Here is an 18,977-nt window from a genome sequence, read left to right as displayed (position 1 = left end):
CCAGGTATAATTTCCAAATCAAATATATAAGTGTAAGACAACGTATTTCATTTAAGTAGCGTACAGGATAAATAATTTTAAATTTTATGGCTTCAAATTCAATCATTTACTGTGGAACTTTTAGGTGAGTGGGCAGCGTTGACATAATTACAGAACTAGGGGATAATAAAACAATTTGCAATTTGCTTTCATAGTCAGTGTAATGAAATACAAAAAAATGGTGTATAAGGTTTATGAAATTTGAAAAAGCCACTGTTTTGCCGGGAGAAAAGAATTCGGGGATGAATAACATTATTTGAATATCGTGGAACGTCGAAAAATACAGGTACACGAAAATATTTCTTCACGAAACTAAACGTGGGAAATGTGTTGCAGGGGCACCACATGAAGACGTGCCAAATTACTGCATGTATAGGCACATAAAATAAGTTAATAACGCACATAGTTTTGAATGCTTGTGCAACATGATTATCAATATGACAAGCAATAGCATGGAATATAACAGCTTGGAAATCTCAAATATATATATTTTTATTATCTCTTTGTTGTTACTGTTCTCGATGGTTACTGTGAAGAATGCCAAACCTCTTAAAAATAAGCAGAATTTTAAAAAAGTTTTATCGATGAGGAGCTAGCAGAAATTTTATGTTCATGAGTGTTTTGTGTTCATGAGTGATTGAAACAGGGCCTATTTTGAAAAAGTGAACAATGGAGAAACAGAGAGAATTGAGATAAGAATATGATATTGAAGATTATAAGTGACATAAAATCACACTGGTGCGGGAAAGTGTGTAACACATTAATAATTAAACTTAGCAGCCTGTCACAACTCTGCTTCCCCTGCTAGGAGGGCTACTTTCCACTGTAGCACCATAAGAGTACATTATGTATATATCTAATTGAATACATCTGTTCCAGCATGACTAATCATACATTGATCCAAGGAAGTGTCACAAGAAATAATAATTAATGAAGGATTCAGGTATAATTCTGACATAAAGTACTTCTTTAATCCACCCGGCATTGAAATCCCAAGGACAAGGAATAAAGTTGACCAGTGACAGGCGAAGAGTCGACAACCCATATAACTAGCTAATAACGGCAAACGATGGGGGTAGATGCTGAACCATGTTCATAGTCTGAAGTCAAAGACTGGCACCAGCATTCAAGACCTCACACAAATCCCCCCTCCTCCACCTGGTGGACAAAATTGGGCTTCTTATCCTACAAAGGTAAAAGCGTAAAAGAATTATATCCAAAAATTCACTTTCGGCAATATATAATCTCGCCACACATTGGACGGAGTTCTGCTCAACAAATTATTAATTTTGAAATCTTGGTTGATAGACAGGCTAGTAATAAAATAGGTTCTAGGATTTACAGATCCTAAAGTTTAAATTATCTATCCGGAAGAAGCGTGGGCACAACATTATTCAAGTGCAAAAAGTTCTTTGACAGCAGTCAGAAAAAAACCAGCAGAGATAATCAGTTACTGGCTGTAATTTAAGGTAGTCTATCCAGCTAATGTTTACATATACTCCTTGTGTAATTAGGTCAATTTATTCACAAGCTATAGTAATTCTCGATAAAATTCAAGCACGTCAAAGGTGAGGTAACACATAGTGATCAGGGGCCATACTTGCAAAACTCGCTAAGTGAACGTAAGTACTTATACGCTCTATTTTCTTGTCTATGAAACGCCGTCAATGATTGGCGGATGAACTTACGATCTCTTAACTTTTTTTGAAAGTATAGGCCCTGAACACACTGTGATGATTATCCCGCGGCTTGACGTTGGGTTCTGATGATGCCGACGCGAGACGCCAAACTATATATAAAGTCTTGGAGGAAAATCCGGGGCTACTTCAACAAGTGAGCTTCAGAAGTAAATGACGGGGTAGGCAAACTTGTAATTATTTCAGTGCTGTAAATGGTCAGTGTTGTGTAGTGTATTGTGTTTCTATTAAATTGAGAGACTTCATGAATGAAAAATTTTCACAATTACACTAATAATTTAATTATTTATTTCGTTGCGATGAGTCCATAATCTCATTAAAGGAAAGATTAGTATTAGCTGGATAACCACAATTTTTGGTATCAGTTATGAGCATAAGGCTAAAATTTTTGTACATATTCAACTAATTGTTTAACAATGAATTAATATCAATTTGAAGAAAGAATGCAGGTCATAATTCGCTCTTGTCTCCTGCTAATCAAGGCGATTATTTCGCCGAGTTCTGATTTTTCTCATCTACTCTCTGAACAAATTAGTATAAACATATTTCAAAATCCATTATGCCGCCTTGCTTCTACTCGAAGTCGATGGACAGCAAAATTGAGACAGAAACAATGTCAGAGGAATTCATTGCTGGCGGGCATATTCATTGACAAACTGGAATCAAAAGCCGAAATTAATCTTGCAATATTGAGCTCACAACAGGTTTATTATTATATTATCTGCATGTATTATATTCTCGTAACGTAAGTATTGTTAATTATTTATGCGAGGCACCCAGCATAGAGCAGTTCCTGGAGCGCCCGCTTGACGTGCTCAGTTAAGACGGCATGACATTCAACGTGCCGATGTTTGATCTGTGTCCTACTTGTTAACAACATAAATTTATTAAATCGCGAATAAATATGAAATAACTATAAGTAACTTAACGAGCCAAGTGCCGAAATTGTACGGCTCATGTACACATGAGGCACCATAATCAGAAGAGGACATGTTTCTATATTCATATTAAACATGTCATCTTTGCTTGCAGGGCATCACAAACACGAGAAGAGGACATGTTTCTATAATCATATTAAACATGTCCGCTTTGCTTGCAGGGCATCACAAACACGAGAAGAGGACATGTTTCTATAATCATATTAAACATGTCCTCTTTGCTTGCAGGGCACCACAAGCACGAGAAGAGGACATGTTTCCATAATCATATTAAACATGTCATCTTTGCTTGCAGGGCACCNAAGTTACGTGTATGGTCCAAGTCCGCTCGTGGTACCACTCGCAGGTCCCAAGTTGCATGCATTGTCCAAGTCCGCTCGTGGTACCACTCGCAGGTCCCAAGCATGCATGGTCCAGGTACAGAAGCAGTATTGAGATTTCAGGCGCACTCTGGGAACCAGCTGACCTTTATCCATGTGGAGTTCTGACTGGGTGTGGTCGCGCTCCCCACCAGAGGGGCCAAGGTCGGGGAAAGGTACCCATATACATCATTCGCTGCAACAGAACAGAAATGCTATGTGAACACCACAGATTTTATATTCACCAAACGCATCTGCAATGGATCACCAGACGTTAAGATAATTACTCACAACTTTAAAAGTGCACACGAGGCTCATGGCCTGCCTTTAAATCATATTTTTATCCATCACACTAAGTTTTGCCGAAGGATCCTTTACATAGCGTTTTGGTCAACATAATTAATTTCCTTTGGCTTTCATTTTCACTTAGGTCACAGTTATGTTTATGCTCTTGCAATATGATTGATACTCTCGTCTATTTTCAGCTAATTCAATTCTTTAACAGATATATTCAATATTATTATGCGGCAAAACTTTTTCAATTTATGTTTCAGGCATGTTGGCAAAAAATTTAAGGAGTAAATGAAATTGCCAGAATAGAGGTTAAAGTCACGTCTGATTTTATAAACTTACAACCAAACACAGCAAGCAACGACAAACTGTCGTAGGCTGAGCAGGCAGTGAAGTGAATAGAGGTTAAAGTTACGTCTGATTTTATAAACCTACAACCAAACACAGCAAGCAACGACAAACAGTCATAGGCTGAGCAGGCAGTGAAGTGAATAAAGGTTAAAGTCACGTCTGATTTTATAAATTTACAACCAAACACAGCAAGCAAAGACAAGCAGTCGTAGGCTGAGCAGGCAGTGAAGTGAATAAAGGTTAAAGTCACGTCTGATTTTATAAACTTACAACCAAACACAGCAAGCAACGACAAGCAGTCATAGGCTGAGCAGGCAGTGAAGGTCTCGGAGAGGGAAGATGCGACGGAGATGCAGGCATCAGTCACCTCCACGTTCCAGTGACTCACGAACTTGCAGCCTGGCGAAAGCAAACACAGATGAGGAATGAGTCTACTGATGGGTTATGAGTTTAAACATTCCAGTGACTCTTGATGGGTTATGAGTTTAAACATCCCAGTGAATCATGAACTTACACCCAGGCGTAAGCAAACTCGTTCTCATAATTAAATAACCGTTCCTAGTAGTAAATTTAATATTAGTGCCATTAATCGTAATTACCTACTTTGAGGAGCATTATTGAAAGTATCACTTGTGTATACTTCAAATTACTATTAATAGTATAATATTGTTGGGTCAGCGCTGAAAAAATAGGCCCGTTGTCTGTCGCTGATTTATGTACTTATTGAGAAAAGGAGGACTGTGCAGGCAGGATACACCCCGATTACAACCGTTCCGCGGCCAGAGTTTAGTAGACTCTGCGCGGACTTAATTTTGAGGCGGGAAAGACGCTGTGCAATGATTTGCCGATTGAGCTAAAAGCAGGGAGGGGACTGCAGCCCGAGACCTTCAAGAGACGACCGGTTGAGTTTTTAGCAGGATCCCATACGGCCATACCGTTTGTCTCTGCTCGCTGCTATGAACAAGAGGCAAGCAGCAGCACCTTGCATCAGCAAGCGAACTGATGGCAGATGCACGGTTGTCACGTTCAATGCCACCCTCGGAGCCCCTATGGAGAGCGACCTGCCTATCGATGGCTTGAAGATGGCGGACGACGAAGGAGGCGCATGAGAATGGCCATGGACGAGTGTGGTCAAAATTTGATCTACGAACATAGGGTAGGAGTCGCCTCAGCTGTATAGGTTCTCCTGTGTTGTGTTGGTATCGCCTGCGTTGTGCAGGAATCGTCTGAGCTGTGTTGGATTTGCCTGAGGCGGGTAAGTGTCGCTTGAGAAGAGAAGATGTCGCCAGTGTTGTGTAGATATCGCTTGAGATGTATAAACGTCGGCCAAAGTGTGTAGGTGTTGGTTGAGAATACACTGATTCTACTTAGTGTCGGTCATTGATGGATGGCGAGTGCAGTAGGCGTTTATTTGAGATCGGTAACCGTTTCCCAAAAAGCCTACAATTGAGGACTCTTCAGACTGTTTCACAATAAATTCCAGTTCACGATACGAAAATGTATCATTGGCTGGCCACTAAGTCGCAAATGAATGAGTATTTGTCTATGCGGGCTTGATCATTTTTCTTTCTCGCGTCTCACTTTACTAGCGTTAAATTAATAATATATCGACACTAAAAATGAAGTTAAATTCAACTAACACTGAAAGAATTTTAAAATTAGCATAGAATTCCAAAAAGAAATCCTTTTGACTAACGGAGCCATTCTCCGTCGACATACTTTTGTTCTGTTTGCGCTGGTCAATGAAAGGCTGAGCCGCGGTGCAGATGTAGCCTGGCAGTGCGGCGTAGGCGGCCTGGTAGGTGTACGGCATGGGTGCGAGGGTTGAGTAGCTCACGCACTCTTTTGCTCCGGAACAGGGGCAGGTCACGCAGGCACCTTGGGGCTTCAGGCGAATAATATTTTAGGGATTGAACGCTTGACAATCGCTGCAGCAAAAAATCATGCTCCTCACAAGTTATACAACCTGGTATTGACAAGGGCGTTAACTGGTATCACAGTTCCCTGGCATCAAGAATGAGCATGGCGTACTTCTCTGTTTTATGATCTTCTGTGTATCGTCCTTTGGATGCAAAAAATTATTTCTTTTGGAAACTGAGACGCTGCTTCTCGAGACGCATGCTTTTATACAAGTACAGAGTTGACGTCTAGGTAAGTTATAATAATCGCCAGGAATCAACAAATAGACAGATCATACTTTTTTACCTGTCAGCCTGTCTCCTACCTATTTCATTGTGTTTTTTCAGAGCAACATAGTTTCCAGAGAGGAATCAATTTTTGATGGTTAATACCTGATAAGAACGATGTTGGTGAACATTGGTATTAAATACTAGCAATAAATACTGAACTGATATAATCTAAAAAATATAATAACTCAGTACTCACTGCAGTGAGTGTCAGAGAGCGCATTTTCTCGTCGACGAAAACGTGAAGTCACGGACGGACAGAAGGACGGACGGACAGACGGACATGGCGAGCACAATAGTGCATTTTTTCAGAAATGAGAAAATGCGCTAAAAACTATTTTCTTCGATCATCTATTGATGTTGACATTCTGAATGATGCCTGTTGTAATTTAAGCTACCAAAATGATAGAGAATGAAGTCTGAGGAGACTTCCCTCTCACCGTGTAATGGCGAAGAGGAAAAGTCATTTCGTAGGAGATCCAACCTGCCGCCGCCACCAGGCCCGTCACGCAGCTCATCAGCTGGCACGAACCTCCTGCAAATTAGAAACAATTAGTTTTGGCATGTAGAGCTTTAATTATTACCACAGCGCAATTAAAAGTTATTTTAAGGAATTACTGTGTAATCTCCAACTCCCTAAGCTTTTGCGACATGCGATATGAAAGGTTCTGTTCTTGGAGTGCGAGTATATTGCTCTTTTTCCCAAGCTGGCAGGATTTATCGTAACATAAATGTCTCTGCTTGTCGATGGGAACTAGTGGCCTAATTTATTATGTTCCTCGGTTTATTTCAATTCAAATGTATATCTAACTGCACATTTCTATCTGATACCTTGTCTCCATCTAATTCCGGAATTGTGTCAGTGGGTGGAGAGACGCAGCCGCATACCAAGAATTCAACTCTTAATTAAACTAGCTCTGGATTTAACGCTTAATCTAAGCATGCACACTGCACAGCTACACTCAGTCTCAGAGCTGCAAAGCAGCAAACCGTGCTAGTAACACCGTCAGCCCATCCCACTGCTCATGCTAGTCTTGTCTCCATGACTTCATGACTTGGTAACCAGGCATGTTCCTCCCTCCAAACTCCGACAATCTACCTTGCTGTAGACTGGGGTCACCGAACTACGGCCCGCAGGCCGAATCCGGCTCGCGACGTCAGTTCATCAGGCCCGTCGACGGTACTTTAACTAATTTGCTTGATAAAACGGTTGGAACACGAGATGTTGTGATACAATTTAAAGTTTATAATTATAATACTAGGAAATCTTCGCACGTGCGGAGACCTGCTGACCGCTATGTACCTTAAATTTACTATTTTCAATTATTGTATCTAGGTATTCTTGTTTATTGTAATATTTGTTTATTTCGCGCCATCCCAAGTCCTTCCCCGGCTTACGGTAACTCCACCTACGCTCTGACGTCACCATGGTTTTCACTGTTTCAGAGAGTTTTGCGCTTCAATCACTGAAGATGTCAACCTCGATTTTCCAAAAAGATTATTGTGACTTGAAGAAGCATTTTTTGGAGAGATTTTCAGTTCTCGACTGAACTGAGAGTGACATTCTTCTGTTCCAGAATCCGTGTGATTGTAACCTTGATGATGTGCCAGTTGAACTACAGTTGGAGTTCATTGATTAGCAAGCAAATGACTTGTTGAAAGAGAAGCACAGAGAAGGAAAACTTGTCGAATTTTACCGCTGCTTACCTGATCCCGAGTTTCCGAAATTGAAAATTTGCCGCTGGTATGGCATCAGTGTTTAGAACAACTTATGTCTGTGAGCAGACATTTTTAAAAATGAAGTATGAGAAGTCAACACGTCGAACGAGATTGACTGATGAACATTTGAAAGCAATTCTCTTGATTGGATGCAGCAATTCCAAACCAAACATTGACGATATCTTGAAAGCCGATCGTCAGTTTCACAAATCTCGCTAACCATTTTTGCGGTTTAGTTTGTGAGATTCGGATATGTGCACACTAGGTCTGATGTAACTATCTTTTTGCTTACGTCGCCTTCTTTGGAAAACTTTTAGCAAATAAAATGTTGGTTCTCTTTGTTCTTTGATTAACATGGAATGTTAAACTTAGTTTTTCATCTTTTTTCCCCAGAGTTTTCGTTCTGGCTTGCAAGTATTGAACAGAATGATTATGCGGCCCGCGCTCGTCATTCTTTCAGTTATCGGGCCCACTGTGAAAAAAGTTTGGTGACCTCTGCTGTAGACTGCAGAGAATGAGGTTAGGTTTATTTGTGTGGAGCCATGCTGGGCTTAAACGTCCATGACAACGAGACAGACTCTAGCAGTGGCTGTGGCTTAACGATGTTATTGATTTGAACACTCAACTTCATAGGCTACTATGTCCTCTAACGTGCTCGACTGCTAGGCGTGTTCTTCTACTGATATTGGAGAGAATTAAATTGAAACATTAAACGCAGAGAAGGTTGGTTGAATGTGGGTTACTGATTAAGTATCAAAATTGTCAAGTTACGGAGACGGTTCTGTGAAAACCGGGGTGGATGAGACTCGAGACCAGGGATGGAAGCACCGCGTTTATAACAGGAATGGGACACTTTAGTAGGCCACCCTAAGTAGTCAGCTTGAACGATCGCAGGTATGCAGTACTGAGCGTAGTGGTATTCCGTTATGCGATGGCCGAAGGTGTAGCCATTTTTTTTGTACCTCTGTAATGACTTCGTTGGCTACCATTAATATAAAGCTGGAGATGAATGCGTTTATTTATCTCGCACGTTATTCGTCGAATCTTTGTTCTCAGGTGGATCGTAAAAGAGATGTATAATCAGAGTGGCATTAAATAGATACCATGACACGAGCTTGGATATAAATTATAACTAAAGGGTGAAGTTGAGACTTGCTGGCATCTAGCACGGACCTCTCACAGGGTAAGAGGCAACAACAATCCTGCGCCACCTTGATTACCTTTAAATACATCAAATCATCCCCCTTCCTTTAAGTAACCTTACTGACAAAGCTGCACTATTTCAAACGGCCTTGGGTGACCTCAAAAGCTTCAAATCACTGAGAAACGTCTTCGACGCTACCTTCAATCGACCGTGACTCACGCAAAGTTTTCTAATTTTCCATTATTAACGAAGATACCAGAGCCGAAACTAAACAAAAATTACTCCAGCCTCTTAATTAAAGTAAAGACCACCGTCAAAAACATCAAGAATAGAATAGAATAGAAGTGCCGGCGTTGAAGAAATAGGCCCATAGCCTGTAATAACCCTCCCACCACATAGCTTAAACTCAGTATCATGACCGTGACCCAAGAAAAAAATCACCGACCTGACAATATGGAGAATAGTTTTATTTGTACTTGGATTCAACGAACCAATCTCCATCAAACCATTGAGGAGCTTCTAAGGGCGCCAACCATATCTTTCTCACCCCTCGTCAATTCAGTTCCTCGACAAACCGAGAAAGCACGACTACGGATTGAAGCTTTCTGTGAAGGACGTAAACGTTTGCAGAATATTCAACCACTTCTGATTTGAACTGCACAGGCCATTAATGAACTTCGTTCCTCACGACATTTTCGTGAACATGGATAGAAACTACATCAAACACTAATAAATAAAAAGAAAAGCAATTATTCAAATATCTCCCATCACAATGATCCCCCGGTTTTTAATAAAAGTATTACAACTTCATGTACGCCATTGGCCATATAATAGCCGGATTCCCGTAATTGCAAGCTTCAAACGCAAATACATATTCGTCCTATGTCACATCCTTCCATGAAGCAAACTTGGTCCCTAACAAATAAACAACTGACCCAAAACTGAATGAAATTGACTCACATTTAGGCAAATACACCAAATCAACTCCAACACGTAAACTCATACCATCCGTCCGTAACAAAAACGCATGCAGGCTACGGTCAGAACAGCATCCAGAATCAGCAATAACATGCAGCAATAACAGGTCCCACACTATAATTAAATACAGGGTTGCCCACCTAGCAGTTTGTACGCACACGACCACCCACTCCCTAGACAGATTGTATAGCATTTATGGAAGAAAAACACAATGGTTTCAGTGATTAGAATAATTTGGTAACTTGAGATCTATCGTGATTTGCTTAGTGATTTCAAAAGTATTTGAAACAGACTGCATGTTATCTGCGTATGTAAAGCCGACGCAGCACATGACGTCACTCAATATACGTCACCTGCGTAGCTGAAGCCGAGGCAGCGCGTGACGTCACCCAATATACGTCACCTGCGTAGCTGAAGCCGAGGCAGCGCGTGACGTCACCCAATATACGTCACCTGCGTAGCTGAAGCCGTCGCAGCGCGGGTTGTTGCCACACAGGCTCAGGCACGCAGACCGGCTGAAGACCGATGTGCTCAGCAGTATAGACCCCGAGTAGCGCTGGTCTCTTCCTACAATATTATTGTAACGTGACTTCAAGTATTTTTGAATACAAACATCGTTTACTTATTAAAATAAAAGAAAGACTGTTTTAAAGAGCAACTTTTTCTTCACTTCAACGAATATTTTCAAAACGAACCAAAACTGCGGCACGGATATCGCTCTAATCATTGATTTCAAGCACCTTATAATCCAGGGTAAGATAATCATATCTTTATTTAGACCATATCGGCTGGGTTTATTTAAGCCAACCCCTATTGGTTCTTAGCACGTCCCGGACAAGTTTACGGCAGAACTTGCGGCCGGTCACGCGGCAAATCTCCAAATTCAGTGAACAAGGAATATCTCCTAAAGTAATAAACGTAGCGCTATGAAACTTGGTACACATATTTATTAGGACCTAACGGTGATGTTTAGCTCGTGAATTTTTTTTGAAATTTCACCTCCATTTGTGAGTTATATGACGATACATGCTGAAATTCGCAGCGAACAAGACATTTCTTCTAAACTACTGTACAGATTTGAACGAAACTTTGAATATAGAAACCTAACCTCCCAACGGTGATATTTAGCTCGCGGCTATATTTTAGATTTTACCTCCGTTCGCGAGTTTTTTTCCATCTCACCCTCATTCGAAGTTCTCCAGGAGCTGCCTGGTGGAAGGGGGTTGGAGAACATTGAGTTTGGGCCACAAGATATGAAAATAAGTATCAAAGAATTGGCGACGTTTTCAGCACCAGGACCGGATGAAATTTCGGCAGTGTTGAAGAAGTGTGTTGGAACTCTTAAGGCCCACCTGACAATGCTCTGGAAAGCCTCGATGATGGAGGGAATTATTTTTGAGGGCCTAAAAGTGGGACTGATAACGACAATCCACAAAAGGCGGCGCGAGGGACAGACTTCAAAATTACAGACAGGTGACCTTGACCTCACAGGTGATCAAGGATTTAGAGAAGGTAGTGGCCAGGAGGCTTGTCCAGTATATGGAAGAGGCTGACCTGTATAATAATGGACAGCCTGGTTTCCGGTGTAATCGTTCCGGTTTGTCACAGTTACTGGAGCACCATCACTGCCGGGTGGTTTAGCTAGAGGAGGGAGCTGGCGTAGACGTAGTTTACCTAGACTTTGCTAAAGCTTTTAAAGTTAACCATGGGGTGCTCTTTAGAAAGCTGAGGCTGTTGGTGGTAGGAGGAAGCCTGTTAGTGTGGATCCACTACTTCCTTATAGATAGAGTACAAGCTGTCGCAATTGGAAACTCGAAATGGAGAGAAGCGAGGGTGAAAAGCGGAGTTCCACAGGGCCCAGTTCTTAAACCGATCCTCTTCCTCATCCACATCGTCGATATCTACTCAGAACTTACCTACGTATCTACATCGTTATTTGCGGACGATACAAGAGTGCTGATGAAGATTAAAGAGGACCTAGCCTGCGAGAGGTTACAGGACGACTTGTCAAAAATCTATGATTGGGCCCCAGTGAAAAACATGCAATTCAACGGCACCAAGTTCGAAGTAACGAGATACAGAGTTGGCACAGAGACCGGGATGCCACATCGCAACTTGGCATCGGATGGCACAGAAATTGAAGAGAAGCAACTAGTTCGAGATCTCGAAGTGTTGAGTACTGAAGCCACGTTCGATGACCACATCGAGGAAATAGTTGCGCGAGGGAGACAAAGGAAGGGGTGGATCTGGCGGACATTTCGAACATGAGAAGCAGCGTCAATGATTACACTATTCAGAGCCCTAGTGCTCCCCAATATTAAATACCGCTGTCATCTTTGGGTGCCGCTCAAGGCGGCTGCGGTGCGGAAACTGGTGGCAGTGCAGCGGACCTTCACGTACAGGATCTGCGGCATGAGGGAGCCGGACCTGAACTACTGAGAAAGGCTTAACACGTTGACTCCGAAGTGGTACATATGCGTACCACAACATAATTCAGGTTGCATAAAATCGGCCAAATCCGAGAACAAAAAAGGCAAAAAAAGGCTGATAACTCAATAACAGTATATACATAATTTATTTGCAGGTTCCGCTTGAAAAATTCCATTTATTTTCTTTTTGCAGTATTCAAAATTTAATAATTTAATTAGGAAGTACCCCTATCATAAATTTTAGCCCGCCAACGCAATTGAGAAAAACTGAATCACGGTCCGAAAAAATGACCGTCTGGCAACCCTGTTTAAAACGGTACAAAAAATGAAATAATAGTACAAGATGAAGCAATCGGAGTCAAAGTGTTAAACACATGGGACTGTACTCACAGGAGAGAAGAGAGAGGTATATCATACTGTTCACTTGGAAGATGATAACCAGACAGGCTTCCAACTTTGAATGTGAGACCTACAAAATTGTGAAGCACTACACCGAAAGGAGGGGGAAACTGTGCAGGATTCCCGCATTTAATAACCGAGCCGCGGCCAGAGTACGACTCTTTGTGAGGGATCACTGTCCGTGATAGGACCAAGGCTGTTTAACGCCTTACCAAAACAAAAGTGCTGAGAGGAGGGGAGTTCACCCTTGCGACTATCAAGAGACAACTGGATAACTTTCTGTAGAAGATCCCGGATTGCCCAGTTATGGGAAACTATACTCGGCAAGTGACAAGCAACAGCATCTTGCATCAGCTGGCCAAATAGACGGAACACGTCCAACGTTACATCCGGGATCCGAGGGCGGGGTGACTGGCCTAGCGACGACTTGAAGACGGAGGATGACGAAGGCGGAGCATCAGCTTGACCTTGGACTACGAAGTCCTAAACTCATCATAAGGTCATTCGCGATTTAAACAGCAATACGTGCTTAAATTCGCAGTGAACAAGAAATTTCTTCTAAAATACTGAACAGTTGTGAATGAAACATTGCACATGAAAACCTAACCTCCCAACCAGACCCAACGGTGATGTATAGCTCGTAAAAATTTTTTCCATTGCGTCTTCGTTCGCGAGTTATACGGTGTGACGAACTAATCTTGAATTCCCAAATAGGTAATCGCGCCACCTCAAAAAAAGTTCGGGTGGTCTAATTGCCATGTCCACCAATGATCGGAAATTAAATGCAACTTCCCCATTGGATTTATTAGCAAACCTTGGACTGAGGGGACAGATAACTCAAACAATCTTACTCAAATTTATTAGAAATAAACGGCAAATTAAAACGAAACAAATAAAAACTAACGGTTTTACAGAGACGCGACATATGAACTAAGCGCAATAACAAATTGAAGGCAGAGGGAGCTAAAATACGCGGAGAGCAAAAGGCGAGGAGAGAGCTAGAGCATGGGGGTACGAGAAAAACGCACGATCCTACAACAGAAAACAAAAGTAAATACCTACAAATGACAAATCGTTATAATCACACAATTCACGATATTTCATCAAGTAAACATATTCAAAATTTCACCACTATCGCACGTAACTCACCATGGCATCCGAGACGAAATCCTATGAGAAAGGAACCAGTATGAAAGTCTGGATCGGTATCGTATCTGACACTAAGACTGACAGCTAGAGCCAATTCAACGCCCACGTACGAGCCGGTCCAATGTACTTAATCTTTGTGGTCTTACAGCAAGTAGTGGAAATTTGCATTATAGGCCTACTTCATTATATACGGATATACGGAGACACGACCGGCATTTATCAGGCAGATTTTTAAACTTGCATTAAGCAATAGCTGTATACGTAAAGCCGTATAGCTCGCAAACGAAGGCAAAATAAAAAAATTATCACGAGCTAAACATCACCGTTGGGAGGTTAGGTACTTGTATACGAAGTTTCGTTCAAATCTGATCAGCATTTTAGAAGAAATTTCTTGTTCACTGCGAATTTAAGCACGTATTGCTGTTTAAATCACGAATGAAAGAAAAATGGGAAAAACCTCTTGAACAAAGGCAAAATCTAAAAAATTATCACGAGCTAAACATCACCGTTGGGGGGTTAGATTTGCATATTCAAAGTTTCGTTCGAATGTGTTCAGTACTTTGGTAGAAATGTCTTGTTCGCTGCGAATTTCGGCACGTATCGTCATATAACTCACGAATGAAGCCGAAATTTGAATTTTTTACGAGCTAAACATCACCGTAAGGTCCCTAATAAAAACGTGTACCAAGTTCCATCGAGCTACGTTCATTACTTTGAGAGATATTTATTGTTCACTGAATTTGGGGAGACCGGCCGCGAGTCCAGCCGCAAGTCCGGCCGTAAATTTGTCCGAGACAATTAAGTTCTTAGCTTCTTTGACTCTGATAGTGTCGACACTCTGCAGTTCTAATTAAGCCATTTTCTTCATAATTTTAAAATATGCATGCAACTATACTTTTTATACTTTTATATTCCATTCAAACATCTATCAGTCGTGTTCCCTCGTAGCGCTTAACTCTCGTGATTAAAAATAGGCTTTGAATCTGATAATATCTATTAGAATATCTATCTAGAATAGTTAAACTGCGTTTTTCTATTATTCGAACGTATAAGACATCCTTCAACTAAGTTTTTCTGTTGTCATCTCAGGTCTTAGTCAACAAGTGACTCATTAAAACTATATTGAGATAACACAGCACATGTTCTTATTATGCCGCATGGAGGACCTGCCCGCCGGGGCTGAGGGCGGCCTGGGTCTCGGACTGCCCCTATCTCACTAAGGATAGCAAGGTTATGTTGTGAACGGAATTTTACTGCTCAAGACGCTTAATTCATACGTCAATGGCCATGATCTGTCACTAAATGATGCGTAATCCAATTAGGGCAACTGATAACAATTTCATTAAGAGAAGCTGCAGCTTAAACTATCTGATTCCAAAATATCGCCACTCACCTGCATTCCTGGCCTCGAATGTTGATTGATCGCACAGCACTGTCGCGTGTGTGAGATACAGCGCCAGGAAAAGCCCTCCTACAACCCAGGGACAAGCCATCATTCCCGTACCGTTTTAAACACTGGGAAGTCCAATTGTAAAATTCGCTAATAGATACCAAAAAATAATTAAAATTTAATTTTACCTTTTTAGTGATGATAGACAAAATGTTTGATATCTGGGGTTGAGATATTCACCTTAATGAATCTCATCCTAAAGATATGCGCAAATTTCTTGTGCAGAATAAAGCATGGTCATATTTTTAAAGCATATTTATTTATAAAACGAAACCATGGTCATATTTTACCGATCTTACTGATGGTCTCTACAATTGAAATCCTCCTCCTAGAGAACAGATGTTGGCAGGCCAGATCTAAAAATATAACCTGGACTCAGCAGCCATGTTTCACCTACAGAAAAGGACCCGCAGCCCTGTTTCACTTACAGAACATGACTCAGCAGTCATGTTTCACCTACACAACAGGAGCCAGCAGCTCTCAGTTATTGAACAGAATCAGCAGGTCAGTTCCAGAAACAAGACAAAAGTCAGATCCAAGCTTATATGTATACTGTAAATAAGCCAACTATTAGGCATCCTAATGCTCAAGTCTCGGTCAGATTTGACCAAGTTGCAAAAGATTTTTTTTAGATTTTCTCAGCTTTGGGAATGCTTCCGACAGTGCAACAAATTCTTCGTGATATATTTCTAACTACGCCGGAAAAATAGTTTTCTAATTTTGCCACGCTGCTTGGGTCACCTCCTGACACTGGCGGCCGAATCCAACTGATCATTGAACTTTAGCGTCAAGGCCTCTTACAACTCTCAGAAGTTTTGCTGCACTGCGGTGAATTAAATCTTAAATTTTAATTTCATTGCACCTGGCGTCAGAGTTTTCGTTTTTCATCCGTGGATTCTTATGTCCCGTTGATTAAACTTCCAATCATTTGACTTGCTCCAACCCATTGGACTTGTAATGGACTGTGATAACTACTAAGCCAATTTTTGTACGAACATGTACGAGCGGGTTTCAAAAAGTTCGTGGAAAATAACAGATAAAAAAAGGATCAAAATCATAAGTTTTTAGCGCATTTTCTCATTTATGGAAAAAATGCACTATTGTGCTCGCAATGTCCGTCTGTCTGTCTGTCTGTCCGTCCGTCTGTCCGTTTGTCCGTGACCTCATGTTTTTGTCGACGAGAAAAATGCGCTCTCTGTCACTCACTGCATTGAGTACTGAGTTATATTTTTTTACTTACATATGCTTTGTCTAGGTAAATACATTTCTGTGAAAGCTGATACCATCCACCAAGTCCATCTGTGTGAAATTGAGAAGCCTGCGATTTGAACCATGTTGTAGGATCTCTTTTTTTTGCTTCAATTGAGGATAACTTGGTACCTTTGAATCATTTTTTCAGGTTTGAAGATGAAAAAAAGTTGGAGGGAGCTATGTCGATCCTATAAGGTGAAAGCTGAATGATTTCGGATCGAAATTCGCGTAGCAAGCCCTTGTCTGCCAAGCGCTATGCGCGAGTGCGTTGTCTTGGTAGAAGAGTGCGCGCTGATGCTGCTTCCTAAGGCGTTTTTAAACGATTCTCTTGGAAATTTTTATCAAAATTTCTTCAGAATCATAATAAACAGCCGTAATATTTTGCTTGTTTTTGAGGAAATCAACCTATATAACATTGAAACAGGATCCTTCTGGCGCATTGACATCAAATTCTTTTCATGGAATTTTTAGTTATGTCCATTTTCCATGAACTTTTTGAAGCACCCTCGTGTGAAGAAAATAATATAATTTTGTGGCCTTTCGTATCGTAAGAAATCAATTGCACTTCAGTTCGTTTCATCAACAGTGCAACACTAAAATCTACAATATTGCTCTATTCGTTTCAAGAAAGTTTTCCAATAACCAGACCCGAAAATTAATGGATTGATTATTGTTCGACGCGCAGTCCCGATTAATGGTTATGATTGTTATAGGTCACTAAATCAATATTCGTTTAGCTCTGGAATGTGAGTTAGTCGGTCTCCTAACTCCTAAGTTAATTATACAGCATTTTAAAACATCAAAGAAGAGATTATTTGAAGTTGAATTCCTCATTGTATATTTCTTTTATTATCGTACCTGAGCTTCTTCATGATGTATAATGTCGATGCTTACATGTGCTGCATGCTTACACGTGCTGCATGCTTACACGTGCTGCATGCTTACACGTGCTGCATGCTTACACGCGCTGCATGCTTACACGTGCTGCATGCTTACACGTGCTGCATGCTTACACGTGCTGCATGCTTACACGTGCTGCATGCTTACACGTGCTGCATGCTTAGACGTGCTGCAAGCTTCCATCTTCGAAATTAGTGAAATGATAAAGTTAAATCAGAATTAACGTCACGCATTTTGTCCGACTTTGACTAAGTTCACATATAAATAAAAAAGTCTCATATCTGACCGAGGTGACCGCTAAGCCCTCTCTCTAATCTCGCATAATTACCATCGTGATTTAAAATCTATAATGATTAGCGTTCTAGAACTTGAATTACTGTAGAAGAAATTGCACTCAAATTCTCTACAAGAACTGATCGAGGAGCATTTCAACAATATTGTTCAATGTACTGCAATGTAATTGTTCGAGAAGTAGGAACCAAAAGTTTATTAGGAATATTAATCGAAATTCAATTTTTCTCTGCAATACGAGGCAATTACGTTTCCCAAACTTTATTAAAATCCAAAACATCAATGAGAAATCATTGAACTTAAACTCCACAGGGCGCATTCCATTCCATCACGAACCTGAACTCTTCGACGGCGAATAGTGCCGAGATTTAGTTAATATATTAATAAAATTTCAAAAAAATGTAATAGTTAATTAAATGCGTATGATAATAAGTATAATAAAAATATTATACAAATTAACGCGACTGGACTGTAATATTGACTGATTGTTTCATGACTGATTAATTGATAACTGATTAATTGACAACTGATTAGTTGATAACTGATTAATAATAAGTGCCTTGTTATTCGATGACTGATTGTTTGATAATTAATTAATTGATAACTGATTAATTGATAACTGGTAATCTTAATACTGGTTATTTGTAGGCTGATTGATAACTGAATAATTAATGAATTCTTAATTATTAACTGATTCATTGATAACAGATTGACTGATAATTGATTAATTGGTAACTAATTAATTGCTAATTGATTGATTGATAACTGATTATTTGAAGACTGATCGATTGATAACTGAATACTTAATGAATGATTAATTATTAACTGATTTATTGATAATTGATTAATTTACAACTAGTTAATTGCTAATTGATTGATTGATAACTGATTAATTTATAACTGACTGATTGATTACTGATTAATTGATTACTGACTAATTGATAAACGATTCATTGATTACTGATAAATTGATAGATGATAATGCATGCTTGAAAGATGACTGACCTCTCTACCGTCGTTTTCATGTCGTCGCCACGACGTTATTTTCGTCAGAGTTCGGCATAAGTTCTTCCTATATGTTAGTCTTTGGACTCGTTCATCTGTATTGTAATCGCTGTTCACGCATCGGATTTTGGTAGTAGATGGTCGTAATTAAGCCTATACTCTGATAATTTTAATATATTTAATTGTTAAAATGCGTTGAATATATGTAGGTATAGGTATGAAACTTTTTTCGAATACTGCAGTCTTGGCAGGGGTTTGAATCTCGACCGGTGACTCCTAGTTTGTTTGCCTGTCTGTCTGCTCCAAATCTTATAATTGATATTTAACACACTTCTACCTTTTCAATCGATCTGAAATTTTGCACACTTGTATAAAGTTGGGAACAATGCATGAATCAATTG

General features: G+C 40.3%; 1 protein-coding gene across 1 annotated transcript; it reads right to left on the bottom strand.

Annotated features, from left to right (window-relative positions):
- Positions 1 to 2,988: 2,988 nt before the first annotated feature.
- On the bottom strand, positions 2,989 to 15,172 carry LOC125179117. The gene is made up of 6 exons (XM_047884307.1): positions 15,073 to 15,172; positions 10,156 to 10,269; positions 6,302 to 6,396; positions 5,395 to 5,560; positions 3,946 to 4,074; positions 2,989 to 3,229 (listed from the first exon to the last, which is right to left on the bottom strand). Exons 1-6 carry the CDS (start codon positions 15,170 to 15,172, stop codon positions 3,114 to 3,116), a joined length of 720 nt encoding a protein of 239 aa, XP_047740263.1. The 3' UTR covers positions 2,989 to 3,113.
- Positions 15,173 to 18,977: the final 3,805 nt, after the last annotated feature.

This window comes from Hyalella azteca, unplaced genomic scaffold, assembly GCF_000764305.2.
Source record: "Hyalella azteca isolate HAZT.00-mixed unplaced genomic scaffold, Hazt_2.0.2 contig15126, whole genome shotgun sequence".
NCBI lineage: Eukaryota > Metazoa > Arthropoda > Malacostraca > Amphipoda > Hyalellidae > Hyalella > Hyalella azteca.
The sequence above is the reverse complement of the archived record's forward strand: the minus strand, read 5'-3'. Positions and strand labels throughout refer to the sequence as shown.

Bases quoted from the DNA above. Each gene is read 5' to 3' on its own strand.
- LOC125179117 (XM_047884307.1), bottom strand. From the start codon at position 15,172: ATGGCTTGTCCCTGGGTTGTAGGAGGGCTTTTCCTGGCGCTGTATCTC. The intron at 6,397-10,155 runs GTGACGTATATT...TCTAATTTGCAG, and splicing joins CGACGGCTTCAGCTACGCAG to GAGGTTCGTGCCAGCTGATG. The intron at 3,230-3,945 runs GTAAGTTTATAA...GTTCTGTTGCAG, and splicing joins GTTGCTTGCTGTGTTTGGTT to CGAATGATGTATATGGGTAC.